Source organism: Coffea eugenioides, chromosome 5 (genome assembly GCF_003713205.1).
Source record: "Coffea eugenioides isolate CCC68of chromosome 5, Ceug_1.0, whole genome shotgun sequence".
Lineage (NCBI taxonomy): Eukaryota > Viridiplantae > Streptophyta > Magnoliopsida > Gentianales > Rubiaceae > Coffea > Coffea eugenioides.
This window is the reverse complement of record NC_040039.1, coordinates 15,367,527-15,380,201: the sequence shown is the minus strand read 5'-3', so window position 1 is coordinate 15,380,201 and position 12,675 is coordinate 15,367,527. Positions and strand designations below refer to the sequence as shown.

Here is a 12,675-nt window from a genome sequence, read left to right as displayed (position 1 = left end):
ATCATATGTCGTCATGTAGGCCACATAAATATTCTAACATACTATTGATGGGTTACAAAACTAAAACTTCCTCTAGTAGTGCCTTGCTTTTAATGTTGTTCCACATCAGATTTTCCTGGTCTAAAAGATTTTCCAGTTAATTGGTTAAAATCCCAATTTCATATTTGATGGAGTCAGTAATTACCCCTTGTTGGAGTTGAACAATCCGTTTCCCCAAAGTGTTAGATGCTTTTGTTGAAATTGCCAAACTTCAATCGGCTCCAATGCAGAAGTTGAACAATCCGTTTCCTCAAAAGTGTCATATGCTTTGTTGAAATTGCCAAACTTCAACCCGCTCCAATGTAAAAGACCAGTTCTACATTCTTCTGCCTTAATTGGCAAATTATCAAAGGCATTTGTTGCAAATTTTTCTTCCCAAAATTTTTTGATCACCCCCTCACAATCCTCAACTTTAACCCACATAGCTTCAAACATGAACTGCATTTTCTTACTTCTACTTTTGCTATTCCTAGGAGAGCGGTCGAATCAGACAATTTTCAGTACAATCGGAATATGATCAATGGATAATGCATGAACATAAACCACTCTTGTTCATAGAAATAAAATAGGGACAACACTCTTGAGGTTTTTGACAATTTCACATAGTTCCTAAAAGTTTTTAAAAATTACACATACGTCCCTTGAGTTTATCATTTTGGTAACAAAAACTATTCAATGGTCAAAATTTTGAATGAATAACCCAAACCACCCTCATGAAATTGTGAAATTCATTTTACCTTCTTATAAAATTCTTAAAAAAATATGAAATATGCACAAAATCTCAATGCCACTTTCAACCTTCATTTCTACTAGCTTAAATCTTTCATATTCCTACATGTCAAATTAGTACCATTATCACCATGACGACCACTACCACCAATTCCTAAATTCTAAAACCTTAATCTAAGTTACAAAAGAGGGAAAAAAATTAGTACTGTTAAACTCAAAAAATTCATGAACTATATTAATATAACATCTATATCTCAAATGTTGGAGTATCAACACATGCCTTGTCCTTTTAAAACCTTCAGTTTATATTTTCTTCTATTCATCTTCAAATTCTCCGAGCAAAACAAAAATTAATTTATAATATGTTAGAATTGTATTTAGGACATAACTAGTTATTTTATGAGTGAATCTTGTTTTTGTTTCCATTAAATGTTTAATTGTGTGGTGCATTCCTATGCACAAGATTAGGAGCATATTGTTTGATTGCATAAAAAATATTAACATGTTAAGGTTATTATGGTCATTTTAGAGGGTCAAGGTACATAAACGAATATTGAAAACCTTAAGGTACTAGGTGAAATTGTTAGAAACCTCGAAGGAGGTTTCTGAAAATATCCCAATAAAATAATAAATTCCTGGCTTGCACATGCTGGGTTTAATCAAGCTCTAACCGTACCTGAACTTGTTTTATTATGACACCAAGCATATGAAAAACCTGAATACTCATGTCATAAAGGTTGCAATTTGATAATACCTGTCTGAAATTTGTTATCTACCAATTTGGTCTTGATCCAGTATTTTGAAATTCTTGCTAATTTAGAACTTCATTGTAATCTCCAAAGTATACCCACGGAAGTCGAGACATAGTTGAAAGCTTGCAAAGAATATCCCGTGATAATTTTCTTTTTGAAGTTTCAAGGTGTTAGTAAAAACCAGTTGAGTGCCGGGAGAGACCAATAGAATTCACTGTGACATCAATGAAGCTAGATGAGTAACAATTGAGGGAGATATCCAAATCTTTCCTCCGAAAGAGAGCTAAGCAACCACAGTTTCCTTGAGCACTTTCTCCAAAGCCATACCATCCAAGCTACAATTTTAGTTTGTCCACACATTGGCTATTGCATTTTGTTTCTAACAGAAAAATAATTGAAAGATTCTCTCTTAGGATAAAACTCCGGAGCTCTTGAACTGTCCGAGAGTTTTTCAACCCTCAACACTTCCAACTTAAGGCATTCATGGCTCTCAGCAGGACTGAACCAGTCTCCACTGCTACATCCTTTGAAAGAGAAATAGATACCAACTTTGCACTCTTAGACTTTTTGGCAATAGCAATATTCACCATGTCTATATCCTTTGAATTTGGATTCTGGTCACTTCATTTTGTTTTACGACCAACAAGAGGAATACTTGAATTAGAACTCTGAGCTTTTATGATCAAAGGCTTTCGGCTAAGCTTACTTTTTTTATGCTAAACAGCAATTGCAACAAAGCGCATCGCATTCGTTCAATGTCAGGGTACTTTCACTGCTGTGCCAATGTTGCATCAATGAGAAATAATTCCTGTGTAGATGCGCTGGATTGACATGCGGGAACATAGGCTGCCTAATTGGGCGGGGATTGTTATCAGAAGGTGATTTGGGAAGAAATTGCTTAGATGGGTTAGAAATGGGAGGGACAACATTTGGGTTTATATTCTACAAAGATTCAGATTTACCTGCAGCACTTGGGCTTGGATTTGAATGGTTAAGATGGAGTTTTGAGAGGTTGAGCTTGGAGTACTAAAGGGTTTGTTTAGAATTAGTAGGGGTTGGGCTTGAATTTGGTTGCGGCTTATTAGCTTTTGAAGGTTTAGAATCAGATTAGGTTCAACATAGATTGTCATGCAGGTGTGATAGTTGTGGTTAAACATAACTTTTAATGTTGTTCAAATACAATTTTTTGTATTCATCCCGCTATTGTGGATTTTCATTAAACAAGAACATTATATAAATTTAAGAGAGAATAATAATTATTAATATATATATATATAAGATAGGTTATATGAATTTTACATATGTGAACGAGTGAGCATGGTCGCTCGTTAGAAAAATTCTTTATTATAATCTTATACTCTGTGTACCTGTCAAAAAGAATCTCTCTAGCAGAAAAAAATCTTGTAGAATGAAATCAAATTTGCCCTAATTGTCAAATACAAAAGCAAGATGTCAAAGGACAGAAAAATTTAGAACACGCCGCTCGGGATTTGTTAGATAGATTAACGGGCAATAGCGTGATTGCCGGTGCATCCATTGAACCTTCTTCTACGTTCAAATCTTGTCCTGGTCTGCACGCTATCATTCTTACTTGTCACTTTCTTGTCACTACTAATCATATGTATTATCAGACACAAGACACTCAAAAGAATTTAGCACAAATTTGTACCATCTTGCTTTGTTTGGCACCGAATTCCCAAAGTGATTAGACTGGTTGTTTCAATAATAAAAGTTTTTTTTTTCTAAAGGTTATCTGAATTGTGTAAATGAAATGAGCCATATATGTAGGTAAAAATGAAATAAACAAGATTAAATATCAATAATGTTCTTTGGAAGCATTTTACAATCGAAAGTATTTATGAATACTTTGTACGGTATCATTGTAGAAAATTTATTACATGATTAAGTTTGAATGCATACCAGATGTGCTAAAACAGAAATTTGAACTCTTATATTGACTATTGTCATGCATCCAAACCTATTTCTATAAAAAAAAAAAAATGAAATCGATAGTGTGAGAGAAATTAATCTTAAAAGATAATTCTTTAGAGGCCTCCAATTTCTGAGGAAAAGTTATGTACTGCAAACAAACTTTTGAAAAGGGTAAACATGTTAGTTGAATACGTACTTTATACTGCAAGAAATTAAGGATTTGATTATTAGTATTCTTTCAAAAATGAAGCTAACAAAACTGTTTTATTCTATTTCGCATTGTTAATCATGCTTTGAGAAGGATACAGTTGGCAAACTGGAAAAAACAACACATGATTTCTGTTGCTTGTTAGCGTCATGTTTCTGTTAATCATAACCAATATTAGGGCATATAAATCTCTCTTTGACTTTTAGTATCGAATAATAAAAATCTTGTTTGGCTTGGAAAGGCATGTAGTTTTACTAGAGCCAAATTAGATTTACTTGCCTTTTAATGGAAAACAAAACCAAGGGACAATTGGTTTTTCACTTGAATAGAAAGATTAATGTTACCTATAAGGTCAGCGTATATAATCATTTAAATGTGCAAATTTACATGTATGTTATATGTGTAGAAAGATTACTCTTACGTATAAAGGTGAGTGAATTTTATATGTGTAGAGAGATTAAATCTTACGTAAAAGGTTAGCATATATAATCATTTAAACATGCAAATTTATGTGTATGTTATATGTGTAGAAGGATAATTTGAGTTTATATGGAGATAATAATTGTGTACATCAGCACCTACTAATTCTAGATGGAAATGACAAGATGCCAAAAAAGTGCACAGTGAACTTTTTATCATTAACATAATTTTTAATCATTTTTTATATTTTATTTTCTATGTCTTTTTTTTTTTTTTTTTTTTTGTCAACGATAGATGTCCTATAACCTAAACTAGCCTAATCTAGGGGAAAGGGGCAGGGGAGATGGTCAACTAAGACCAGCCACATATTGTGGCCTCCAGCACCACCAAAGAGGGTGATGACCACTGGACCAAATGGTCAGTGGCTTTTATTTTCTATGTCGATATCTTCAATTACCTTCCATCAATCATCGGTAAAATGAGATGAGGTGGGATCTGGTTATTATTTGGGTGAACATAAAGGTGTGAGGTGGCTTCATCCTCATTTTTCAATTTATTATTTGGGTGAACATAATAAAGGTGTGAAGTGACTTACATCCTCACTTTTCAAAACTAAAAGCAAGAAACTAAACAAAGGAGCTAATGAGGTCTTAGTTTAATGATTAAAATTGACACCTAAATTTTAGAAATTTTAGGTTCAAATTCCCCTTTTCCTTTCAATTCCTTAAATCATACCCCTTTTCTGTTAAAAAATTAAAGAAAAATGAAAAAGTAAACGAAGGGATAATGCTTAAAGAAAGTGCACGAATAATTAATATTATGAGCAGACAATATTCTAAGGAAATTAAACTATTATGATTGGAGTATTTCTTTCAAATTAGCCATGAAATTGGTAAACATTTCTGGTTTTTTTTTTTTTTTTGAGCAGCCTGCAACATTTGTGTTCACTACTGATTTTCGTTTTGGTTGATGAATATTTTCTAAAATAAATAAAGTCGAAAATAACTGGACAGACAGAGATTGTTTAAAGTGACCGTTTTGTAGGGAAACATTATTATAAAAAGAGAAAGCAGATGGGGACACCAGTGCTTCGGGGCCATGTGCCTAAGTGCGGCGGTTAATTTAAAAATGGTTGAATTTTGTCAAAACGTGACGTCACACATAACGGTCGGTGAAGGTGCTGTTATTCGTTGACGTCCCTCTGGCGCCGGCTGTTGAGCCAGCCGGAATGATGTGAAATTAACGAAGATTTCAAATTGCACTATAGAAAACATTTGATGATGGGACTATTAGATAGATTCAATTAATTTTTGAAGAATATGGCAATGCAAATGCTTGTCATTTTTGGACCATACATCACTTGTTTTTTGTTCTTTTGTCTTTCCTCATTCTCATTTTCTTGCTCTCATAAGTAGAATTTATGCATGTTAGTTGAGTATAATTCAATATTTCTTGTTGTCAAGAATTATGAAATCTACAAGTTATACATCACTTGTTCTGTTGTTTGTGTTTACTTAGAAGGACAATTAATTTTTTAAAAACAGCCACTTGATTTATTCTTTTTTTACCCTTTTTTTTCTATAAAAAAAATCATCACAATTTATCTAGTAACTCCAGAATGAAAAGAAAACAAAATAAAATCTTCAAACTGATTACTTTGAAATCAACTTTAATTTCTAAGATATCCATCTCTTACTTAGCAGACTAACCATGAAAAATGACTATATACTTGTGAAGTAATTTTAGAGAAATCACATCTCATATCTTAAAAAGTTGAATATAAATTATGGAGTATTTTTTTTCTTTTTTGTATTGCATAAATTTGACAATACTAGAGTCCCTAATTAAAGAAAAAAATTGATTTTACATAAACATTAGGAAAAATTTTGTAAAATGGGAATAGGAAGATTTAAAATTCATAAGAAGGGTGTAAAATTTGTGTATGAATTATGGGTTACAATCTACGAATTAAAATAACTAAAAAATATATGACTAAATGACTAAATCATTCTCTTAATAATGTGCACAATATTTGAATAAAAAATGTACTTTAACTGACTATATACTATGGTATATATAAGTATAAATCTGAACGTGTGCGTTTAAGTAAATATACTTACATATATGTAAAGTCGAAAATACATTTATGATATACGTGCACATATGTGTAGTAATATGTGCACATAAGAGTAATTTTATAAATTTTCTTAAAGTAGTAATTTCATAATTTCATAAATTTGCTTGCACTAAATTATTTTTTCAGAATTTAAGAAACAACAATCCATACTTCTTTTATAAATTTTTTAAAACATACCCCCTTCTCATAAGTTTTGAATGTTCGTATCCCTTTTTTTTTCTTTTTTTTTTCCTTTTCAAAATATCACTAAAACATGACTGTGAGCTCCGTCAAATGGACTGTTACTACGTGTCAGAGAGGTCACCGGCCGAAGCTCCGCTAGTACACTTGTGCACCCCAAAGCCGCGTAAAAATGGGGCCGAGGGATCCATTGGCCCAGCACAGCAACATATATACAATATTCCATAATCCCCATATTAGTGCAAGAAAAAAAATGATAAACTATTTTCGCAGGACATTTGTACGTGCAGATAATTCCTAGTCTACCATTTCTCGTCTACACAAAATATATAAAAATAGATTGGTATAATCGTTCGGTTGTTCGTACAGGTATTCTATGGACACTTATAATTACATCAAAATTACATTCAAAAAAATTGCATTCAATCAATCGTATGAATGCACGTATTTACAACTAATATAGATTTGAACCCCAATTTTATAGTGAAAAGTTCTTTTTTTTGATACTTGTTACATGTATTCTTTACTTATTTGTTTATTATGTTAAAAATAAAGAGTAATTAATTATCCTATCTATATAATCTAACTCTATTAAAAAGGACAAATGCAACTCACCAACCTTTGGTCTGGTGGTGTGTTGGAAGGTCAAAGTTCAATTCTTACCTCCCACCAAATTATCATTATATGTGACTGCTTTTAACGACTTTCTCCGATGAAGTTTTTACTCTCATCGGCTCCTCCATCTTTATATTAAGATAGATTAGGTTATAGGTAAAAAAAAAAAAGGAAAAACCAACTGAGTTATACAACTGGTAAGTAAAAACTGCCCATCGAGACAAAGGAGTGATTGATTACCCTTTGAATTTCTTTTAAGTGCAAATTGTAGAAAAAATTTTGAATTACTCATGGTGACCAACTTTCGTTTTATTTATTTCACAAGTTTTATTTTTCCAATCTTTTAGTTGTGGGTCCAGTTCTTTTGCTCTTTCCTCGGTGTAAAATGACAGCCTAATCAACAGCCTGGAAAGAGCTGTTGCAATTTGCTCTAAAAGGCTCCAACCTCTGGGATTTCATTTTAATGGTGGCATTGTGGTCATCTTTGCTGGGCTGTCTGCTTTCTGCTTCATGCCTGCATTTCACTCTTCAAAGCTATTCTTGGTTCTGTTAGTCGGGTCAGGTTAGTGACAACAGTTTTCAACTTCATTCTTCTATATCTTGTTCAAACACTTGTAATTCTGCTGGACTATGCTCCATTTCTGAACCAAGAATATATTTTTCTGACATGTTCTTGTTTAAAGTAGGTTTCTTTAGTTGGTAGTTAGTGATATTTGTGGGGAAAAGGAATTTCTGGATAGATCTTGGCATTAGCTTGTGGTAGTTGGGATATTGTGGCTGTTTGAGATAATTGTTTGTCTCTCAATTTGGTGTCTCAGCTCATGTTTTGCTGAGTTTTAGAATTTTGTGGGGAATTTTGGTTAGTTTGGGTACTTTTGCAGGACTTAGGGGTGTTAAAGATGCTAACTGTGGGAGTTAGAATGTGGATACTTTTGGTTGTATTTGTATCGATGAATCATGGATTCTATGCCTCATTTACTCCAACTGATAACTACTTGCTTGCCTGTGGATCTTCCCAAAACGTCACCTTTTTTGGTCAGACTTATGTTCCTGATTCAGTTCGATCTTCAGTTGCTGTGAAAGGTCAGGGGAACTCTATTGTTGCAAACTCCAATTCTAGTGGTGCCGCTTTTCCAGTCTACCTGTCAGCTAGAATTTTCCCCAGTCGTAGTTCATATAAGTTTGATATTAAGCAAGAAGGCCGGCATTGGATCCGTCTGTACTTTTACCCCATCCCGGGCAACAATTTAACATCTGCTACATTTACTGTCGTAACAGAAAATTTTGTGCTTTTGAACAACTTCAGTTTCAAGAGCTATAATGGTTCTTACTTATATAAGGAGTATACAGTTAATGTAACATCAGACATCTTGATGCTCACTTTCATTCCTTCAAACAATTCAGTTGCTTTTGTTAATGCAATTGAAGTTGTGTCTCTCCCGGATATATTGATTTCTGATCAGGCACAGGGTGTATCTCCAACTGGCCCATTTAATGGCCTTTCTGGACGTGCATTGGAAACTATTTATCGTCTAAATATGGGTGGTCCTCTGATCACTCCTCAGAATGACACCCTGGGGAGAACTTGGGAAAATGATGTGAAGTACCTCCATGTCAACAGCTCTGCCGTGAATGTGTCAGTTAGCACCACAAGCATAATGTACAAGACTGCAGTCACACCTGAAGTGGCCCCAAATTTCGTTTATTCTACTGCTGAGAGTATGGGAGATGCAAATGTACCCGATGACAACTTCAATATCACATGGGTCTTCAAAGTTGATCCGACTTTTATGTACTTAATCAGGTTACATTTTTGTGATATAGTGAGCACCTCTATGAACACACTTGTATTCAACATATTCATAAATACTGATTTGGCATCTGGGAGTCTGGATTTGTCTAACCTAGCTGGCGACTTGGATGTTCCGTACTATAGAGATTTTGTCGCCAACTCATCAAATGGCTCAGGCACACTGATGGTTAGTGTTGGTCCAGACAGAAGTGCTGAGTCCTATAATGCAATCATGAATGGTTTGGAAATCATGAAGATTAGCAACGAAGCGAGAAGCTTGAACGGCGAATCATCTGTTGAAACCCTCCTTGTTTCGCCTTCCAGAAAGAGCAAGACAGGAATCATAGTTGGAGCTGTTGTTGGAGGTTTTGCGGCGATGGCAATTATAGGATTGTGCTATTGCTGTTTGTTAGCCCGCAGATCAAAGACAACTCACCAGGCTCACCCCTGGCTTCCTCTGCATTTATATGGAAACTCATTGACTGTGACAAAAATGTCTACTACCTCCCAAAAGAGTGGAACAGCAAGCTGCATCTCACTTGCTTCTTCCAATGGCCGGTTCTTCAGTTTCCAAGAGATAATGGATGCAACAAACAAATTTGATGAGAGCTTGCTTCTTGGTGTTGGTGGATTTGGAAGAGTCTACAAGGGAACACTGGAAGATGGGACTAGAGTGGCTGTCAAAAGGGGAAATTCAAGATCTGAACAAGGTATTGCAGAGTTTAGAACTGAGATTGAAATGTTATCCAAGCTTCGGCATCGCCATCTTGTGTCTCTTATTGGTTATTGTGATGAAAGGTCTGAAATGATACTGGTTTATGAGTACATGGCGAATGGACCTCTAAGAAGTCATCTTTATGGAACAGATCTTCCACCTCTCTCATGGAAGCAGCGCCTTGAGATTTGTATTGGTGCTGCTAGGGGACTTCATTATCTCCATACTGGTGCAGCTCAAAGTATCATCCACCGTGATGTGAAAACAACAAACATACTCTTGGATGAGAACTTCGTTGCAAAAGTTGCTGATTTTGGTCTTTCTAAAACTGGGCCTGCTCTTGATCAGACACATGTTAGCACTGCTGTGAAGGGTAGCTTTGGATATCTCGATCCTGAATACTTTAGGAGGCAGCAACTCACGGAGAAGTCTGATGTGTATTCATTTGGCGTTGTTCTGATGGAAGTGCTCTGTACAAGGCCTGCTCTTAATCCTGTTCTTCCAAGAGAGCAAGTAAATATTGCAGAGTGGGCAATGACGTGGCAAAAGAAGGGCATGTTGGATCAGATAATGGATTCAAATCTTGCAGGGAAGGTTAATCCAGCTTCTCTGAAGAAGTTTGGTGAGACAGCAGAAAAGTGCCTGGCAGAGCATGGTGTTGACAGGCCTTCAATGGGGGATGTGTTGTGGAATTTAGAATATGCTCTCCAGCTTGAGGAGACCTCTTCAGCTCTGCTGGAGTCGGAAGATAATAGTACAAATCATATTACTGGTATTCCTTTGACACCTCTTGAACATTTTGACAACAGTACAAGTATGATTGAAGGGGTGAATTCTGGGACTGATGATGATGCTGATGATGCGGCAACTAGTGCTGTTTTCTCTCAACTAGTAAATCCGCGAGGAAGGTGAAAGTAAAATCTCTGATACTAAGAAAAGTTTCGGCTGTATTTTGCATTCTCTCCTTGGGGGTCATTTGGTCTGCAATGAGAGGACTGCGATCATTGTAATTCTTTTTTTACCTATATTGGATGTAATAACTCCATTCTATATGTATTATAGACGATAGGTGCAGCTAATGCATCCATGAAAAGTGACCATTGTTTTTCACTTACAACAGCATAGAAGTTTTAGCTGTTTGTTATGTAAGAGGAAAGGATTGATATGATTGCTGTTAGCAATGTAATCATACATGAATTATCTTGAATTAAAGGATTGCAATGCCATCTTTTGAATTGAGCTTTTCCTGTTATGAGGTAGTTATCTTCTCTGTAAATTTGTTCTCACTTTCTGGTGTTTGATTCCAACAATTTATTAGACGCTGTTATAGTTAAAGATTACTGTAGAACCTGAAAACTGGCCAACTTCACAAAGCAGATTACTAATGATGACCTTCCGTCCCTCGTTCACAAGCAGGTTTGCTGAAAATTCAACCCAACTTGAGTGACACCTTAGAAATTGCTCTTCTTGGTTCTCATAAACGAGGTTTTAAGTACATCACTACTCGCTATGCTTTTACCGTTTACAATTCCCTTCTTTTTCTGTTCATTGGATCAGGGGCTTCTGGTGATAGTATGTGCAGTGTAGACATAAGAACAACGGATATAGACGCTAACGTAATAAATGTAGACACTAATACAAGAAGATGCAAAAACAGAACAACTTTTTTTGATACATTAAAATTTGTGTCATGCATTCGATCTCCTCTACTGAATTTCACAACTCCCCATCTAGCACGCTAAATCGTTCTTTGAAGTACTTCGACAACAGAGGATCTAGATCCCTATTCATTTTCCTATATGAACCTGAATTGACTATTAATGTTGTTTTCTTTCCTACAATACCCTCATTATAAGAGCGAATGACAAGCGTAGGTAACAATATACTAATTGTAATGTATGCAGATCTTCAGATTGTTGGGGCTATCTGCGTCATACTAAATTTGGGGCATACTAATAAGATGAGTTGGTTCTAGTTTGCATTCCTCAATTATCCTTAAATTTTTACTTTGATTCCTAAACTGCAAATTGTGACACTTTAGTCCATAAACTGTAAAACTGCCACAGTCAAAAATAGTGTTTATTGGAATTCTCAAAACTCAGAGAATAATAGCCCAACGAGTAGCAAAAAAATTAAAATAACACAAACAATTCCAAAATTAGAGGGAAAAAAGGAATTTAGTGACCAAATTGAGAATTGAGAGAAACTAGAGAAAGTTTTCTCTTGTCAAAAATAATTTAGTGACCAAAAAGGAATTTTCTCATATCATCCTCCATTCCATCCGAGAGCACTTGAGAGAGAGTTGAGAGAATTAATTCCTTGTCTTGCTTCATTTCCAGCCGAGAGAACTTGAGGGAGAGCTGAGAAAATTTCTGTTGTTTGCCTCCACTCCAGCTGAGAGAAACTAGAGAGAAAGAGTTGAGAGAATCTCCTTGTCTTGCTACACTTCAGCCGAGAGAAACCAGAGTGCCTTGTCTCCATTTGCAGCTGAGAGAAACACTTTGCCTTGCCTCCATTTCCAGCCAAGGAGAAAGTAGGAAGGTGAGCTAACCTCCAGATTGAGTTGTAGCAGAAAAATAAGGTAAAATGGCTAGAAACTTCAGCCTTTCTATATACTTTAGAGGGATTTGGATGCATGTTTGGTTTGAGGTTGGATTGAAGTAGAAACTGGTAGTAGAAACTTGTTTCATTGCTGGAAATTTCCCAGCTTGGACCGAACTAGAGATGACTTTTTTTTTTTTTTTTTTTTTTCCAGATTTTGGCTCTTATTTTGCTGCAAGTTGCTAGAAAATCCTTGAATCGCTTTTCATAGATGAATGTTGGTGAAAATATAGAATGCGTGTGAGCTTGTGGCTGCTGAAATTTCCAGGTTGAAGCCGTGCGTTAAGCATGTTATGGACAATCTTGTTTCACAGCTTTTCATTCGAAATTGTGGAGAAGATTTTACTAGGAATGTATGATATATGTCTTATTCTTGCTTTGCATGATATATGCAGTATGTTTACCTTTGAATTTAGTAGGAAGTTGATAACTTAGATGGAAACAGTTTGAAGGAACTGCTGGAAATCTTGCTTTACTGGCTGAGTGAGGGAGAGAAAGAATTTTTCCAGTTTCTTTATGACTTTTGGCTGTAAAATTTCAGGTTTTTGTTCAATA

General features: G+C 35.2%; 1 protein-coding gene across 1 annotated transcript; it reads left to right on the top strand.

Moving 5' to 3' along the window:
• Positions 1-7,492: 7,492 nt before the first annotated feature.
• LOC113770907 (receptor-like protein kinase THESEUS 1) lies at positions 7,493-10,758 on the top strand. Its single transcript, XM_027315533.1, has 2 exons — positions 7,493-7,574; positions 7,894-10,758. Exon 2 carries the CDS (start codon positions 7,912-7,914, stop codon positions 10,429-10,431), a length of 2,520 nt encoding a protein of 839 aa, XP_027171334.1. The 5' UTR covers positions 7,493-7,574; positions 7,894-7,911; the 3' UTR covers positions 10,432-10,758.
• Positions 10,759-12,675: the final 1,917 nt, after the last annotated feature.